At 43.1% G+C, this 18,792-nt stretch overlaps 2 protein-coding genes across 3 annotated transcripts in view; both read left to right on the top strand.

Annotated features, from left to right (window-relative positions):
* The window catches only part of pcbp4 (poly(rC) binding protein 4), a 51,804-nt gene extending 33,680 nt beyond the window's left edge, over positions 1 to 18,124 (top strand). Inside the window, exons 8-14 of one of the 2 annotated variants that reach the window (XM_023811286.2) lie at positions 7,513 to 7,587; positions 8,346 to 8,417; positions 9,632 to 9,673; positions 9,772 to 9,847; positions 11,300 to 11,352; positions 14,320 to 14,489; positions 16,141 to 18,124. In XM_023811286.2, coding sequence (XP_023667054.1) covers positions 7,513 to 7,587; positions 8,346 to 8,417; positions 9,632 to 9,673; positions 9,772 to 9,847; positions 11,300 to 11,352; positions 14,320 to 14,489; positions 16,141 to 16,477 — 825 coding nt within the window. In that variant the 3' untranslated portion in view covers positions 16,478 to 18,124. Of the gene's footprint in view, positions 1 to 7,512; positions 7,588 to 8,345; positions 8,418 to 9,631; positions 9,674 to 9,771; positions 9,848 to 11,299; positions 11,353 to 14,319; positions 14,490 to 15,879 lie in introns of both variants that reach the window. The other variant, XM_023811287.1, reaches the window with a different exon arrangement.
* Positions 2,875 to 5,492, top strand: LOC140592295 (uncharacterized). The gene is made up of 2 exons (XM_072715509.1): positions 2,875 to 4,386; positions 4,486 to 5,492. Exons 1-2 carry the CDS (start codon positions 3,614 to 3,616, stop codon positions 4,949 to 4,951), a joined length of 1,239 nt encoding a protein of 412 aa, XP_072571610.1. The 5' UTR covers positions 2,875 to 3,613; the 3' UTR covers positions 4,952 to 5,492.
* Positions 18,125 to 18,792: the final 668 nt, after the last annotated feature.

Here is an 18,792-nt window from a genome sequence, read left to right as displayed (position 1 = left end):
TGCTGCCAGTTCAAAGATCCCCAATAATCAATGCTTGACAAATTGAAATGCAGAAAGTGGAAGAAGAGAGACAATCTTTATTCTTTATTTATTCATTTTCACTTCCCCAATTAAGCTACCTACACCCGCCCCCTGAAAGTCATCTATCCAGGAAGTGGCAAGGTCGGAAAATAGCTAGTCTAACGCACATCCTTGGCAGCTAATGGACACCTGATCCGACCGAGGGAGGGGGATCATGTGATAGGGCCCAGGAAGACTTTATCCGATTGTCGGAATGGTACTATTCTCCGTTGGCGCCCAGGTGCCCGGGAAATTAGGGAGACACAGCCGATGATGGAGGTCCGGCTAGAACTGTGAGCCTACCTGTGGGCTTAAATGAGCAGAGTTACCTGGCAGCCCCTGCTATATACTTCACAGTTATTCTTGGTCGCTTTGGTACTTTCCTCAGATCAGAAATAAAATTCTCATAACTACTTGTACAACCTCCACATCATTGAGTCACTTGTGCACATCATAAATGCACAGTCTCATTCTTTTGGTCAAATTGCAAATGCTTAGTTACAGGCATGCAAATAATTACATATAATCATCTGCTGATTCCTACATTTTCAATTGTTTATGCCATGTTGTTCAAAATGTATTATACTGGTACTCTGTAGAATAGTCTTACCTCCCAAAACATCTAGGCATTAGTTCATTGTATAAGTCATTACATGAAAAATGGTTGAACTAGTTGTCATAATCAGTTAAGCATATTCACTGTACATCTCTATTACAGTTTTTTTAAATAAATGTGTCCTGAACTGATGAATTGCTCTCAGCTGAATCTTGACTGTCACCGACAGAGGGGAATGTTTGAGGCATTAGATCAAACAGAGATCAACTAGGTCTCTAAAACAGCTCAGAGGTGCATCTCACGAACCTTCAGTTGGCAGCACATATTGACAGAGCACAACACAGTGTTACAATTTGGCAATGGAAGAACAACAAGGAAATGAACAGGGTCAGCAGCTGGTAAGAATAAGAGGAGTGAGGGTGCTTGGTGGAAGGGTAGGGAGGCAAAACAGAGGCAGAGGTAGAAGAGGCCAAGAACAGAGGCACGTTCCTGATGAAATAAGGGCCATTTCTTCAGTCATTGCCTTACAATGGCCAAGGCTGGTCAAAGGGTGCAGCCGAATGTCATTCAAATGTTTCATAGAGACAACAGGTATGTAATCCAACAATATGACCTGTACTATAATATTGTATACGTACTGCAATGCTTCATATTACAGTATTCCACTGCATGTTATAGTATGCAGCACATTTACTTTATACATTTACATACTGGACATATACTGTAGCACACATTTCCAGTGTGTATATATGTACAGATCCAGCCGCTTAAAATTTCCCCACTTTCCATGACAGGTCCTTGACAGGACCTTGACTGGCTCTTGGCTGGTCCTTGACTGTAATGAGATCCCCCACGATGATGTAATGAAAAAGGGGGCCGGCATGATCCACCCCTCAACTCTCTGTGTGTAAAGTACTTGCAATGATCTATCCATCCACCAGGGAGAGCAGTAATCTGAAGTGACTTACCTGAAATCAGGTAAGATACCTGAATCAGGTATTGTAACTCCACTGCAAAAAATGAAAATCTAAGCAAGTACAATTTCCCTATATTTAAACAAAATTCCAATTTCATTAATAAACTTACTACACTGCAATAAATGGCCTGTGAAATTTAGAAATAGTTTCTGTTGTGAGGCAAAGATGGCCTAAAACTGTCAAAATGTGTTTTTAGTCAGTTTATTGATGAAATTACAATTTTATTTTACTTCCCTCTTTGGAGATGAGGCGGTCCCAAGATATGTCCAATACAATAATTACAGGCCTAAACAAAGTATTAAGACTGATATTGTCAAGCAATGAGAGGTATATGAAAATTAATCAGATTTGAAGCCCATTAAGCTTGTTTGGCACAAGATGAAAGATTTCATGCGCAAGGAGGCCAAGCCAGGTACAAAGCAGCAGCATGTCCAAGAGTTATTTTGGGAGAAGAGAGTGACCCAAGATGTGTGTGACAGACTAATTACAGGTCTAAACAAAGTAATAAGGTTGACTGTGGAGAATAAAGGTGTGTTCTTTCTTTCTGTCTGGCTAACAGCCGGATAGGCTGCTGGTGGCTGCATATCCACGGGGGGGGGGGGGTGATGTGTGAATGTGTCATTAACTTCTCTGCTTGGCCACAATGAAACAATGAGACAGATGAGACAGATGTTTGAAGCGGTCAAGGTGAGGTTATTTTTTTAACCTAAGAAACACTGCTTTCAGATCATAAGAACATAAGAACTATACAAACGAGAGGAGGCCATTCGGCCCATCAAGCTCGCTTAGGGAGAACTTAACTAATAGCTCAGAGTTGTTAAAATCTTATCTAGCTCTGATTTAAAGGAACTCAAGGATTCAGCTTGCACTATGTTATCAGGAAGACTATTCCATATTCTGACTATCAAGCCAGTCGGTTAAATAAACACTACTAAACAGTCATTACACACTACCAGTCAAAACTGTTGTTGGCATGTAAATTAGAAACCAGAAGACTATAGTGGAAAAAAAGTATGATCGTCTACCAAAAACATTTATACACTGTATAGTCATGACTGACATGCTGAGGCTGGGTTTGAACCAGTGACCTGGGGAACACAAGCACACAGGCTTAGCCCACTGAGCCACACAGGGACCCTGAAAGTGCAAATGTTTTTTGCATGAAAGTTCACCATAGCAAATACCCTGAGCAAGGAACTGCCCACAAGCACAAGAAAAGTGGTGGGGCTGGGGGCTGGGGGCTGGGGGCTGGGGGCTGGGGGCTGGGGGTGGGGGGTCAACTGAATGTGTGAAAGTCATTAACATCTCTTTTGACTGGTAGTATGTGTGTGTTTGTGTGTGGGTTTGCATAGATCACATTTGAGGACCAAATTGCCCCCAAAGTGTAGTAAAACCTGAAATTTTCCTACTTTTGGGGACATTTTTTGAGGTCCCTATTTGGATAAACACTTTTAAAGCCTCTGATCACAAATTTTTCTGAACACATACAAATCGAATTTCAATGAAAAAGTTGGCCAAAATTTCACATCTGTTCACGACTATACGCTCGGGTGGTGAACAAAAGCACTGGCAAAGTCTTGCATTTCTGAAAAGTTTCAATACGCAGAAAAAGACTAGTCACATTAGAGTGCTATTTCGTGAAGTCTGGTCCACCATCTAAACGGCTAAATAGAAATAGAAGAAATCACAAGACAGAAAACACTTTAACATCCCTCCATCACAGAGCCGGACTCGCCATCAAAACTGTAAGCTCCTCTAAACCCAGCTTATTGTACCTTGATACCTTGTACGTTGCTTTGGATAAGTCTGCTAAATGCTTTAAATGTAAATATAAATATTGTACAGTGTAAAGCCATGTAGCAGAAATGACTTGGGGTCAGTAATCCAGGAGACATGGAGGTGTACAGTAAATATCCATTGTCTTCCCAACATCAGTCACTGAATGGTATTAAAAAAGCACTGGAGAGTTCAAAGCATACAATTCTCACAGTCTATCAGCACCACCAACATTCAGATGTAAATGAGCTTCAGATGTAAATGCATGCTGGCTGACCAGATCACCCCCCCTGGAAAGAAAATATCCCTATTCCCTTTTATTGTCCTTGGTGATTTTAACAGAGTGAATCTACACCAGGAACTTCCTAAATACAGACAGCATATCGACTGCCCCACCAGGGACAACATCACACTGGACCACTGTTACACCATTTTAAAAGATGCCTATCGCTCTGTCCCCCGGGCAGCTTTAGGACATTCTGGTCACTGTATGGTCCATCTTATTCCAATTTACAGGCAACAGCTTAAACGTGCCAAGCCTGTAGTCAAAACTGTGAAGAAGTGGACCAATGCAGCAAAGCAGAAACTGCAGGACTGTTTTGACTGCACTAATTGGACTGTCTTTGAAGCTGCATCTGATAATCTGGATGAGCTGACAGACACTGTGACATCATACATCAGTTTTTGTGAAGATGTGTGTGTCCCGACCAAGACCTTCTGCACATACAACAACAATAAACCATGGTTCACTCCCAAACTGCAACATCTTCACCAGGCTAAGGAGGATGCCTACAGAAGTGGTGACAGGGCCCTGTACAGGCAGGCCAGGAACACGCTGACCAGTGAGATCAAAGTGGCAAAAAGAAGCTACTCTGAGAAGCTGAAAGAACGGTTCTCAGCCAATGACCCTGCATCAGTGTGGAGAGGCCTGCGAGATATCACCAGCAACAGACGACCCCTACCCCCCGCTGAAGCAAACAAAGACCTGGCAGATGAGCTGAACAACTTCTACTGCAGGTTTGAGATAAACAGATTCACACCCCCCATCCACCCCACTCCAGAGACAATAACCCCCATCACACCTCGTACCCCCCTATCCTCCCCCCTGGAACTCAGAATACACAAAGCGGAAGTGAGCCGGCTGTTCCAGAAACAGAAAACCAAGAAGGCCCCGGGACCAGACGGTGTATCCCCCTCCTGCCTCAAAACCTGTGCTTATCAGCTGGCTCCCATCTTCACCCGCATCTTCAATAGATTCCTGGAGCTGTGTGTAGTTCCCTCGTGCTTCAAACGCTCCACCATTATCACGGTCCCCAAAAAACCCACCATTACAGGACTGAATGACTACAGACCTGTCGCCTTGACGTCTGTGGTCATGAAATCCTTTGAACGCCTGGTTTTAGCCCATCTAAAGGACATTACAGGACACCAGCTGTACCCCCTGCAGTTTGCCTATCGGGCAAACAGGTCGGTGGATGATGCAGTGAATATGGGGCTGCATTATATCCTGCAACATCTGGTCCGTCCAGGAACTTATGCCAGGATCCGATTTGTGGACTTTAGTTCGGCTAAACGAGCATAGATTTTAACGAGCAGTTAAAATCATTTCAGATCCGTCACATCCTGGACACAATCTTCTCCAGCTACCCCCCTCTGGCAGGCGCTACAGATCTGTTTACAAAAACTGTTTACACTCTACCTCGCACCTTAAAATTGCACAGTGTTACTCACCTGTGTATATTTATAATATTTATAATTTTTCACATTTGTATTGTATTTGTATTGTATTGTACTGTATTTGTACAGTATTTCTTGTATACGGTATTTTGTTTTTATAGTGTCACTTATTGTAGAGCTGGGTGATATGGCCTAAAAATAAAATCTCAGATCTTTTCACAAAAAATCTGATTTCCGATTTTAATCGATTCTCCCCTCCCCTACTCAAAATCAAACTACTTTATTTAGCTTTTTTTACTTTAGACCACACCTTTAGGAGCAGTGTGTGGCTCAGTGGGCTAAGCTGTGTGCTTGTAATCAGAAGGTCACTGGTTCAAGCCCAGCCTCAGTATGTCTGCAGCTCCTTGAGCAAGGCCCCAACAGGTGGCCTTCACAGACAACTTATTCTTCAAAGATCAAGTTGAGGGAGGCATAAACACAATTTCCCCACGGGGATCAATAAAGTGTCAGTTATTATTGTGAACACTTTTAGAAAGGTTTCTCTATAGCTTATTTTAAAACTGGCAACAACACAATACACCCTCAAACTTATAAATAAAAGTAATAAGTAATATTGTAATAACAATAGAAAAAAAACACATAATTTTATCATGTCAGCTTAGTATTAAGTAAATACTTTATGCCATTGGGTTTGACATATTATATTACAATTACAATTACAAATTACAGAAGTAGCAACACCTTTCTTTGGGCACGTGCCATCTTTTCCCCTGTCATTGCCATGTTGTTAGTGAATCTGCTACAGTGTTAATTTACCCGTGAGGAATGGTGCATCGCATTAGTTCCGCATTTGGCGCTTGTGTGTAAAAAAAGTAATAAAATCGATTTCATGAAAACATATCGTCCTGAACTGTAAATTCGAATTAATCAATTAAATTGATTTATCGCCCAGCTCTAACTTATTGTTTGTGTATGAGAGAGTATCAAACTGTGGGAAACTAATTCCTTGTGTGCCCCAGCACACTTGGCGAATAAAAGCTGATTCTGATTCTGATTGCTGCAGCAGGTGAGACCTATGACCTACAAATTCTTTAATCAATCAACAGTTACAGTATCAACAATCAATGGCTGGACAGTTGATACAGGGACAATGATCACAACACACATCAGAACAGCCTTCCCAAAGCCAACAAACTGAACCCTATTGAAAATTTGTGGACTATGCTTAAAATAAAGCACTTTAAAACAAATCAATATACTGTAGGACCAAAGTGCTGTACAAAGGATAAATAAGAATAGACAATAAACAAACCAATAAAGCATATTAAAATAAAATAAGTAAATAAAATAAATTAAAACAAAAATGAGCTTTTTTAATTCATAGCAAAGACCATTCAATCATTTAACCCTGTAAAAAGAAAAGTAAAGTTTTTGTAAAGACAGCGCCATCTAATGGTATCACCCTGCAAGTGAATGAATGGGCGGGTTTATAGTCAAATATAGGCCCACCCCTAGAAGAAGGGGGGCTCTACCTTTCGGATGGTAATTGGAAGGAACTTGGCTGGGATTTGGCTGCCAGCCAGACTGGAGGGGAAATTTTAAGTGGCTGGATCTGTATACATATGTATATGTACTGTATGTGTAACTTACACATACAGTACCTGAAGTGAATACAGTGAAATTGATATGTCATATAGAAAAAGTACAAATGTGTGCATTTCCAATCATTGTAATCAAAACCTTAGCCATAGTTTACATCTGAAAATACTCACAGAATACACTGTTATATTGACAACATGGCTAAGCATTTTGACCATCTTGTTCGTGAACAACAACACAAGTACTAGTCATTTTAGTAGCACTGGACAAGTTAATTGACATAAAAATTTACTTTTGAGGGATAAACTAAGGATTTTGAGAAAGTCACAGGCTTTTGCAGGTATTCCATCATGTGGTGCTTTTTGTATGAATTGTTCCGAGAAATGCAAATGTTAAGGATGATTTTAGAAATGTACCATAGCCACTGAGAAAAATAGAACATGGAAAGAAAACTGTCATTAAAATCATTAGTTGCTTTACTCCCCAAAAGATCCATATCGTGCATTAACTGGACAGTAGAGCTATTATATTATATTATATTACATTACAGCTATGCAGCTTCTGTCGTGTAATATCATTAGTGTCCCGACATACCGACACGTGTGTCCTAGGTAATGTGTTACACAGAAGTTTCATTGGGGCTTTTGTGTGAGTCAGCAGACAACAGCACATTGTATGTTAGTCATAGTGACTGATATATACCCTGGTAATTTCTGATTTTACTCTGCACATAATGCCTGATGACTTAGTCACATGTCACTCAAATGTTGGTCAGCTGCAGTTACTTCCTGTTTTGGGCCACAGTTTTTCTAATAGTTCCCACCATGTTATCTTGTCCTTGCCCCCTCCCCCCCCCCCAAACGCTAGTCTCCCCCAAAGGGTGCCACTATTCCATACCGGCCCAATCCCACCCCAGGAGCCATCCTGCTGTCTGGAAATCAGGTGAGAACACAACAGAGACCATCGATGTGTCCACATGCTGTCCGCCATGCAGGAAGTTAGAAGTCCTTTGCATTTAGCTGCTTTAGTTTGAAAGCGACTTGCTATTTACACCTGTTTATAAAGCATGGCAGATAGCCCAAGTAATTCAGACGAGAAAGCTAGGACCATCATCCTTCCAGAACAGGGGTGTCAAACTCCTGGTTCCCCCTCATTTAACACACCTGATTCAACTCCTCGTGCTAATTACCACACAGCTCTTGAGCTGAATCATTCGTGGTGGAACAGGGAAAGAACTAAGCTACACAGGGCTCCGGCCCCCCAGGACTGGAGTTTGACACCCAAGTTCCAGAAGAATCTACCTTTCACACAGGGATCTGATTGGTTTGATGTGCATTTAACTCACCTAGAAGAATAAAGAGTGTTACAAGCCATCAGGTGTGCATGATGGTAAGATTGAATCGGTCCCCCTTGTGAATATCTCTCAATTTTCTCTGCTTCTCAAATTCAGGAATGGGGATCGACAGGAGCGAGAACCCAGGCCAAATTTTAACAAGACTTTGTTTTATGATCAATCCATTAATGTTCTTTGGACTTGTCAGCTGTTTTTCTAAGTTTACGATTGAATGATATAGATGAAATTCTCCTTTCTAGCCTCCTTTAAGCTCCAAACTGATGACGGACTGATGCAGCGGCAGTAACGAGGTGTAAATAGTGAAAATAAAGCCCTGATTTGTTCTCTTTCTGTCTCCCATCTCAAGGTTTTCGAAGCCTCTGAGTTTGGGTCACACCCTCTGTTCTCAGTGGCTCAGGGAGGTTTGGATCTGCAACAAGTGAGTATATTTGGAGATGTGGAGTCATTTTAAAGGCACAGACCTCCCTGTTCCATTTAACGCCATCTCCCTCTGCCATGGCCTACTGTATGTCTGAGGGAGGGTGGGGCAATGTGGATGCTTTTGTTGTCTTTAGTCTTGTTTTTATTTTGTGCGCTGCAGACAACACCTTGAGCCAGAGAGAAAGCTATGTTGCCATTATAGAATGAACAAAGAACAAGGTTATAATTTGGTGTTAAAAACTGGGCCGTGGCCAGGCTGTTGGTAGTCTTTTTTTGTAACGACGCGCCGCGAAACGCATCTCTGGTAGACGTGGAAGTGAATCATTTCTGGAAAAAGGAGTATGGCAGATGTTCCATAGGCACGAGTCACACACTGGGGAGCATTCTCAATAACGTCTGGTAACTCAAAGACAGGGCTGTGATTGGGTAGAACTGACTCCACCCATCTCACCCCTTCTCCCCGGGTCTTACAGTCCCACATCACATCTGGCGATGCAGGACCACCGGGAATGGTTCTAGGTGGCCTGAGAATGGACATCCGATGCTTGGCAGGGGTCTAGGGACCGCCATCATCATCACATGGGCCGCTGCTAATGGCGGCCCGTCGCGAGAGCAGAAGGGGGGCTGGGGTGTGGGGATATTACAGCACGCTAAGTGGTTCTGCGAGGCGATTAATGCTTTTATGCATTATTTACGAGCGTGCGGAGGACGTGCGGGAGAAGCAAAGAGCGGAAGAGGAGGCAGTAAATAAGTGAGGCGATTTGGATGGAAATAACGCCCCGAATAGCAACCCACACGCATACTGCCTCCTGCTGGGCCGAGAGGGACGCGGCGACATGCTAAGGGTGCTAACGTGCTAAGGGCTAGTGCCCCACTTCAGGAGAGACTATAAGATGAAACTCTTGTACTCCTTGAAAACCAGGTTAGCTTAAGCAAATTCCGCGCATTTTAGCATGCGCATCATGTGACCATATGTCGATGTGTTTTAAGCATATCTACCCATTGCAGAGCCAAAAACATGGCCGATTAGAGCCTAATTGTCTCTCTGACAAGGTCACCACTACAACTAATGACATAATGAAATAAACTGGATATTATTCCTTTTTTATAATTCAGAAGTCATTGTTTGAGAGGTATTTACTGACATTATCATCGCAGTCATATCAAATGTAGTGGTCGTGTTCACAGGTTCTACTTTCCTTCCATTTCTAGGCCTATACTCTACAAAACCAATACGGCATTCCACATTCAGAGGTGAGTAGCACGGATATTTCAAAATAAAAGACTGGATTGTATGACGAGGCATAGGCCTCCTTTCCATATGCAAACTGCTGTTTTCCTTTTCCTGTTAGCTGGTCAAGCTTCACCAGTTGTCGGTGCAGCAAGGCTTGGCTCCCATGACCCAGCCTGCTACCCCTGTCCTTCCTGGTATGTGTCCGTCTGGCCCAGGGCCTTGGGGGGTGGGGGGGTGGGGGGGGGCACAAGGGAGGGTCGCTTAATTCCGGGGCCACTGGTGAGCTGGAGAAAAGAAATCTGACACACTCTCTGACACACACACATTCAGATTATGCTGATATGTTTATGGGGACTCTCTGCTTCATGCAGTGTACAATTGCTTTCCCTAATCCAGAAAATAGACAACAGTTAATACAAAAAGTGACGGTATTTTCACTTTTTAAAATTTCTTGAATGTCCTAAACATAAGTGTGGTTTTACTGGTACTTCCTCTTTTTTCAGGTTTAGATATATTTCGTCATGCACACACACCCAAAAGACAGGCCCACACCCATACATCAATGCCTCTTGAGCTTCAGAATAAAACTTCTATTTTATTTTCAAAGCCTGGTAAAAACACCCTGGAAAACGCACCCGGCTAAGAAACTGGGTTTGTCTTGGATGCCCTCCCAAAACAATATGAAAAAATCTAGTCAAAATTAGTGGCCGCCCTGCATGCGACAAAAACGTGTGCGATGCTTATCGCGGCGTCGCAGGTCCTGCACGCCAGGCCCCTTCCTAGACAAGGCTACTCCCATGAAAAGGCGGCTTAGCTAAAGATCCTACCAGTGCCCCGTAAGCACAAGGCCAGAGACTCACACCTGTTCTTACAGAGGCATGTGTTGCGGGTAGATTAGCCCAGCAAAGAGGGGGCAGTCCTTTCAGAGATCTTCCAGCCGGCACCATGGCTTTCAAAGTTGACGTAGGGTCTTCACAGGAAGCAAAGATTGGCCATCTGCAGTCTACGAGTCATATATTCCCTTAGTAATTTCCTTTTTGCAGCGTCTGCGGACGTCTCATTAGAAATATGTATGTGAAAATTAGCGATAGCTGAGTGCTAAGTGCAAAGTGAAAAAAGACAGATGGATGAATCGGTACGAAAAGAGTTAGATGATGACCCCATGTTGATGCTTTTAAGAGTTTCTGGCGTCAATATATGCATCGCACTTTAAATGCTTTTAAGGGTTTTAAGGATTAACGTGGAATAGAAATACAAGACGGCTACGACAGCTAAATCAGGGATACTGTACTGGAGATATGGCGGGGAATCAGATTATGCTGCAGTTAGAAGCTTGTCAGTCGTGACTGCTCTCCCACCCCGCCGCGCGAGGCAGAGTGGCGCCCCCCCACTGCGCGTTGCGGGGCCGGAGCAGCAGACGCGCCCCCGTTGGCGTCACGGCCGGCGTCATTAGGAAGGGAGGAGTTGGCGTCCGGGTGGAGTTCAGTTCACGGAGGGCAGTACTGATGCCAGAGGGGGCAAATGCCTGGCCGTAAAAGTACAAAAACAAAAAAATAATTGCTGACTCTTTTATTTTTTTTCCCAAAACACTGACAACACTACACATTTTTTGTTTTTATTATAATATTCTGCTTTTTTTCCTTCAGGAATAGAGTCCAACTCCCAGACCACGTCCCAGGAACTCCTCATTCCGAATGATGTAAGCAACCTCCTCGTCCGTTTTAACGCTTTTGATGCGCAAACGTGCCGAGTCAGAGACTCTTTGGCGAGGCAGTGGACTGGCACACTGCGACAGGTGAAGCAGGTGAAGCAGGTGCTAATATCTTTAAGGCCTCCAGTAACAGGTTGATAGTGAGACCCACAATATAGCCAAGGACACCAGGGATTTCTACACAAGGTCCCTCACTCACCCTCTCTCTCGCTCTGTCAGGTTCTGCAGTCTCACAGCGGCCTCTGTGAGTCTCCATTAAACCCCCGCATGATGTCTGACATACTTAGTACTACTCTGCTGTCAAAACAGAGCAGTAAATAAACAGGCGGCCTGCCTTTCAGCGTGCCTCTCCACACGGCGCGGCCTGCACGCACTCAGGACAGCTTTGCATGTCTCACATGGTTTCTGTATGGGGCTGCCCAAGTCGCCCTGCCTCTGAAACCACTGACGCTCTTGGAGAACACATCAATCTGCTGGCTTTTGGCCACACCACTAGAATTTGCCCGTTTTTTTAAGTCGATAGTTGGACTATTTTTATCCCGTCGGTCCCTCTGCCCTGTGAGAGTCAGAATCAGCCCGGCATATACATAGAAATATATCATTGCATGTTATATAAACTTAATATATAATCAACACATATTATAATAAAGTATATTCCACCAAGAAAGCCAATTTTAACTGATATGTAACTGGCTTTAATCTAAAAAACAAAGATGATGAAATGGTAAATAAATAAATGTGTGAATGAAATAATGAATGAATGAAACGAAGAGATTGCTGAGAGAGGAGTCCATATTAGCTGGTCATGATCCTCAAAAGCAATTATATTAGGGTGACCCCCCCCCCCCTAATCCATGTCAGGGGCGACACTATGAGCTACTTCAGCTTTTACAAACTACTTTAAAACTGAAAGGCTCCTGCGCTTGGCTAATTAGTTAAATTCTTCTTATGCTTTGACTGGTTGGTTTCCTTGATTGCAAGACTCGTCCAGCAGTTTCACATTAACATTAGCATATAAACATGCACGATTATAGGAAACTGACCAATCAACAGACAGCAAGAACTCAGTGCTAAAGTGAAATCCAGGTCTTTTTAATTTAAATGGTAGTTTGCAAACCCTGTCCTGGCTCAGTGTCCCCACTGGCATGGATTAGGTGGCCACCCTAAACGACATGTGATTCTGTTATTTCCATAAGCAGAAAAGTCATATGGTCGAGTTGTATGTAGGTAAATTATTTAAATATAAACATTTCATTAGTGAATACTGTTATTGATCAGCTGAGGTCAAAATATGATTAAGCAGAACAAATTCCTATTTTCTTGACAATGTTAATTCCACTCCACGGAGCCGCTTGTAAGCCCACAAAGCTGAGCATCAGATGCAGTCTCAGAACCAAGGAATGTAAATAGTACAATGTCACCATCTCCGTATCACAGTCACCCCTGTGGGGCAGGACAGGATGGAGGTAAACAGGCTGCCACTAGGTGAGAAGATTTAGCAAATGCTTCCCTGGATGAAGCCTGGTCCGCAGAAGACAGTGATGTTTGCAGCCTGCAAAGTCACTGCTACAGTGGATCCCAAAAATAGAGCAGCAGAGCACAGCTCTCTATCACGGAGTGGAATGAATGATAAGGGGACATGTCAAGTAGAAGATTTTAATTCCCTGTGTGATTATTGTTATTAGGAAATTAAACAAAACCACCAATAAGCTAATGCTACTGTGAAATTAGGAACGTCGGAACAAAGGTGGCGGGGGGGCGGGGGTAATCATTCTAGGAATGGATGGGGAGGGAACGGGGGGGGGGGGGGTGGTTAGCCAGATTGATCCTCTATTTGATGGTCAGGTCTGGCGTCTTTTCTCGCCCCTAAATAATCGGCGGTGCCATTAATAGCTGTGCAGGATGGGCAGTGTGAGGGATCAGGCGCTGAGCAGGCGGCTGACTGGTGGGGAAAGGAATGCCCCAATGGCGGAACGTGGGGGGGGGGCAAAGAATGGGCGGGGGGGCAGATAGGGGGCCTGGGGAACAAAAGGGGATCTGTCCATCACCCGAGTGTGTCGACCTGCCGGCACCAGGTCCCCGATGGTGCCGCTGCTGCGGTCCAGGGGCCTCCTGCATGCTTCGGGGATTGCAGCAGTTTTCCATCTATGGACTGACGAGGACGAGGCGTAATCTGCACAAAACATCGATAAAATTGAGGTTTAAATACGTTATTCGATTTTGTCCTTTTTTGACGCTACTGTACAACACTAAGGCAACGCATTTCATTTATTCTTACTAATCTGAATGATCAATGAAGCTGAATCGGGGGTTTTAATTTATTTTTCGAATAACAATAGTTGGGAAAAATAAACAAACACATTACATAAAAACATTAGAGAAGTCTACAGTAAAATCAGAAAACACAAAGTTTGTGTGTTTTTTTGTGTATCACCTTTTATTTCTGTGGTACTCCATTAACTGGCCGAAATAAGCAATTCCCAGAACCTTGCTGAGGAAGTGATGCCTTTCCAAAGTTACCCAGCTCTGACAATCAATAACCACTTAGCCAAAAGGAGTGACGAGAAGGAAATGCACGGTCGTTTGTCTCATTTTACAGAACCTGATAGAAGCAAAACCGGCCAGGGAATTGGCCGGAGGGTATTAGCTAACCTCTGTAGAATGGCTGAACCTTGATAGCTTCATCGAGACAGACATTAGGGTGATAACACATGCAGAGTGTGTATCCATATAGCTCACGCTTTGGGCACATAAACAGAAAATATATACTGTTAATATAATTACAGCAGGATTTATCATCAGCTAAAACAATGCTAGTCATCAACAAAGAGGATCAACCGGACTGCGAAGCTTCCTTTCAGGCTATTATTATGTACAGTATATAACCCTGTATTACTGAGTTAACGACTGAGCTGCCTTTTCGTCCCTCTGACCGTCTTTGCTCGCCTTTTGCAGCTCATCGGCTCAATCATCGGCCGACAGGGCACCAAGATCAACGAAATCCGGCAGGTGTCAGGCGCTCAGATCAAGATCGGCAGCCAGCTGGACAGCACTAGTGACCGGCACGTCACCATCACCGGTACCCCGATCAGCATCAACCTCGCCCAGTACCTCATCACCTCCTGGTAAGCTCCAGACCCCAGAGTGACGCGACGCGGCGTCCTCATGGCTAGCCCTGGAGAGGGGGCAAAGCCTGTTTTTTCCCATCTGCGAAGTCACCATGCCACCGGGGACTCAGAAGTGGACAACATGATTGGCAGTTCTGTTCAGAGACTCACATAGATGTCTAGGTTGTTGTTTGGTGGTTTGTTTGTTTGTGTTCATACACAACATTACACCCCCCCCACCCCCGAAATCCTAGTTAAGCTAGTTCGACTACACAAACATTAAAACACTGATTATAGATTTAAGAGATACTATCTTGTTATATACAATGGATCCTATTTTAGGTTTTGGGTTTAGCATGCATCATACAATAAATGAAATACTTGAAATGTTTTATGCAAATGGAATGTATGAAATACAACTACTGAGGCATCTGTTCAATACCTTAATGTATTTTTGTACAATTTTTATAGTAACCTTTGATCAGAAATGTACCGATTTCCAAATATTTATGTCTCTTTCAGTTAAATACAAAAAATATATATCTTCATCCTACTGCTAATGCTAATATGACAATTTTTTTCAATTTTTCCAACATAATCAAGTAGTCAGTTTATTACAGTTAAATGTACAGGGGATGTTTATCTTAGGAACCTGCAAAGTGCTTCCAAAATATTCTCATGCCAAAGAAAATATTTCTGTATAAAAAAAAGTAATAATATTTACATAAAATAATGTGCTATCCATACTTCATCATTGGGTGTTCGTAGATCCCAGAATTTCTTTCATATTATTAGTATTCAGTTATTAGTATTATTATGAAAATATGTTAAATTTGTATTTTTAAACAAATGGCGTAGTTTCATTCTTAACTACAGTAGCTGCATGAACCACTTTATGATATTAATCATAGATGTGACATTAGTCATAGGTATGTGACATAGAGGTGAACACAGTATTAATTAAACTATTGTGTATTACTAGTATTAACAGGCAGTTCTACAAAAAGATCATTATCCAAGTAGCATTTGATGTCAGAATAGCGTTACTGAAATTAGATTCTTCTGAAACACAACACAATTTATCCACCGGCAGATTGAGCAGCACTCTTTCAGTGGGTTTCAGTGGGCAGAGCCGGAGTTCTCTTCTGGAAACGCTCCATCCGAACCGTCGACTGCTGAAGGCTCCCGCAGCTCTACCTGCTGCTCGGAAATTAGCTACAGAGGAACTCAATCAGCGTACAGCCATTAACGATATATGAAAACGTGTTGTTTAAATTACGCTCTCTAGCTGTACAGAGTTTGGAAATGATACACTTAGACCTATTTATTTTTTAAAGGTTCAGGAAATAAAATAATCTAAATTAATTAAAAATAATTTTGTTTCCTTTCCCTAAACCCCCCACCCGAGCCATCTCCCTGAATTAAACAACACCCCCCCCATGAGGCCCACCCTCAAATAATCTGTTGCAACCTCCAGCAAAACACACCTCTTTTATGATTTTTTTTTTGGTTCGTTCCGTTATTTTATGATTTAAGTTTGATTTCTTTCTTTAACATGTCTTTTATTTAACCTTCTAACCCTTCTCCATCCGAACCCCTTTCCTATCCCTCTCCCTCCACCTCCTCCTCCTCCTCCTCCTCCTCCCTCCTCTCCCTTCCCCCTGTGCAGTTTAGAGACCGCCAAATCCACCGCCCAGTCCTCTTCCATGTCGACCCCTGTTGACCTCAACATGAGCTTCACCCAGCCCACCTCCCCTGCCTCGTCCTCAGCCGCAGCCTTGGCAGCCATGGGTGGCCTGCCCCATGCTCCTGTGCTGGGTGCTCCCTATGCCCTCCCCCTCTCCAGCCTCCTGGGAATGAAATCCGTCCCCTTCCTAGCACTCTCCGCCCCTGCTGCCACAGCCGCCGCGGCCCCAGCCCACGGGACCCTGGCCTCCTACACCGCAAAAATCTCCTCTGCCAACGGGATCAAGAAACCTGAGAGGCAAAAGTTTGCACCCTACTGATGTTCCCATCTTTTCCCCCAATTCCCAACATCTGTCCTAAGACAAATCTGGGATGGGCCCCTATGTTCTTCTCCTCTCCCACCTGATGTAGCTATATAGTAAGACTGTATTCCTTTTTTCTTTTTGTTTTGTAGCTTTTTTCATTAACCACAGAAAAATGAGATGGCATTGGCCAATATAGATCGTGTAATTCGCCAAGCCTCTTAAGCCATAGACTGTCTCTCTTGTCTGTTCTCTACTTTTATTTATTAACAGTTATTCCCTGAGAGTTTATAAATTAAACACTGGTTACTGATGCTAAACCCTAAACGTATCAGCTTTTATACAACAGTGTCTGTGTATGCTCCTCTATACAGGTTTTTTTTTAATATATAAATGATGTATAAAAAAAGCAAGTTTTTAAAAAAAGACAACTGAAACCTCTCTTTGTGGTATGTTTTTACGTAGTTTTGTCACATTTATTTGAAAACTGTAATTTATTATATTTATTGTGATTATTTCTTTTATTAATAATATTTTTTTTAATTGACACCAGGTAAAATACACATAATATTACCTTGTCCTTCCTGCCCCGGATTATGATGAAAGAACAAAAGATTTTCTTTGCCTCTAATTACAGATTCAGTGCTTCCTAACAGTACATTTTATTATTATTTTTTTTAATAGGAAAAGTGTGTTACCACCTCTGCAATGTAATTAGAATTAAAAGCCCTGAAAAAGAAATTAAAGTCAGGTTCTTTTTTCATTTCTAATGTAAGTAGCTAGGAAATAGCGTCTGAGGGAAACCGCTAGAATTACGATAAAGGTTACTGGCCCTACACCCTGAAAATAACGCTGCATGTTGACTTGTTGCACCCACACACACACATACACACACACACATAGTGGGGTCACATAAGTGGGATATTTTAATGGCTAGCTATGCGAACGATAAGATAATGAATTTCGGGGGGTGCTGGGTCTCATGATGTAGAAAGAGAAACTGGTAATGCAAGAAAAACCACAGGAGAAACCCCTCAGTAATGCACACCATGCATTATGATCTGCTGGGAGATCGGTCCCTCTTCTATCTAAGTTCACAGCTTTTTATTTCAAGCGGGTGAGCGTCTGCAGCGTCACGAAACCGTAAATTTGTCCTTGAGCACTGACTTTTCCCTGCTGAGCTGGCCCTGCCGTTTCACAAGATGCCTCCTCTTTTTAACTCGAGCGAATTTTGCATGCACACAACTTCATTTAACGTCTATGCAAACCATGCGCCTGCGGTTCCGCAGTAATTCCAAATTATGCAACATCGGTAGCTAAAGGGGGCTATCCGATAAGGGCTGTTCAGACGAGTACGAAAAGGTGAGTCGCAGGTGTGAAACAGACCTTCTGCTCTGTGAAACAAAAGATCAACAGCTAGTCATGTACTTCATGTAAACTTCACACAAGTTATTGTTATATGTAACGACAGATATGCTTGTCTCTCAATATCTGCATTTGAATTTTATGCTCTTTTGTTGCAGCGAAGGCCAAAAGAATTCATTTCCCTAAAATAAGTTTTTATACAAAACTCTGCCATTTTGTGTCCACGTGACTTTTGTCGTGTCTATCTTCCTGTTTTCCGTTCTCCATTTTGCCATAAATAAAAAATAAATATTATGCAGATCGAGGCGCTCAAATGTGTCGTATTTGTCGGCAACGTGAAACTTAAGGCGTACGTCAGAAAACGGCCCCACTGCTTTCCTAGACATTCGGCAGCATTTTCACACCAGTAGTTAAACCCAAAATGGATTCTTCATAGAATTACCTGAAGATGCCATATCAGCAAGTAATTAAAGCCGAAGTCAAGGGTCCTGCTACCCAGTCATCACGCAGATGAGCACTGGGGTGTGAGAGCTGAGGCGTGTCAGGTGCAGAACGCATCCATCTGCTGGATCTAACAGCAGATCCCACGGCAGCAGTCCTGAGAGCTGGCCCACTGCTCCTCTGGCTCCTTCCCAGCACCTGGGCGAGACAAAGACGGCGGCCTCCGGATGAAAGCGGGCTATGAATCAGCGCGCCCCCCAACAGCTGTCCAAACACAAACAGATTCTTTCGGGCATCAAAGCTGAAAAGGGATGAAGAGGTTGCTAATATACAAAGCACAGTAGTGCACAGGTTCACGATGGCAGGAGCTCCGACTCACACTGCAATAAATATAAATGATAAGAATTTAAGTAGTGAGAGGTGTGTGGCTCAGTGGGTTAGAATGCTAACCTTGTGATCAGAAGGTCACTGGCCCAAATCCTAGGGACTGCAGAGACTTCCCCATTGGGTCCTTCAGCAAGGCCCTT

Source organism: Paramormyrops kingsleyae, chromosome 8, assembly GCF_048594095.1.
Source record: "Paramormyrops kingsleyae isolate MSU_618 chromosome 8, PKINGS_0.4, whole genome shotgun sequence".
NCBI lineage: Eukaryota > Metazoa > Chordata > Actinopteri > Osteoglossiformes > Mormyridae > Paramormyrops > Paramormyrops kingsleyae.
This window is presented reverse-complemented; position numbering and strand designations above follow the sequence as displayed.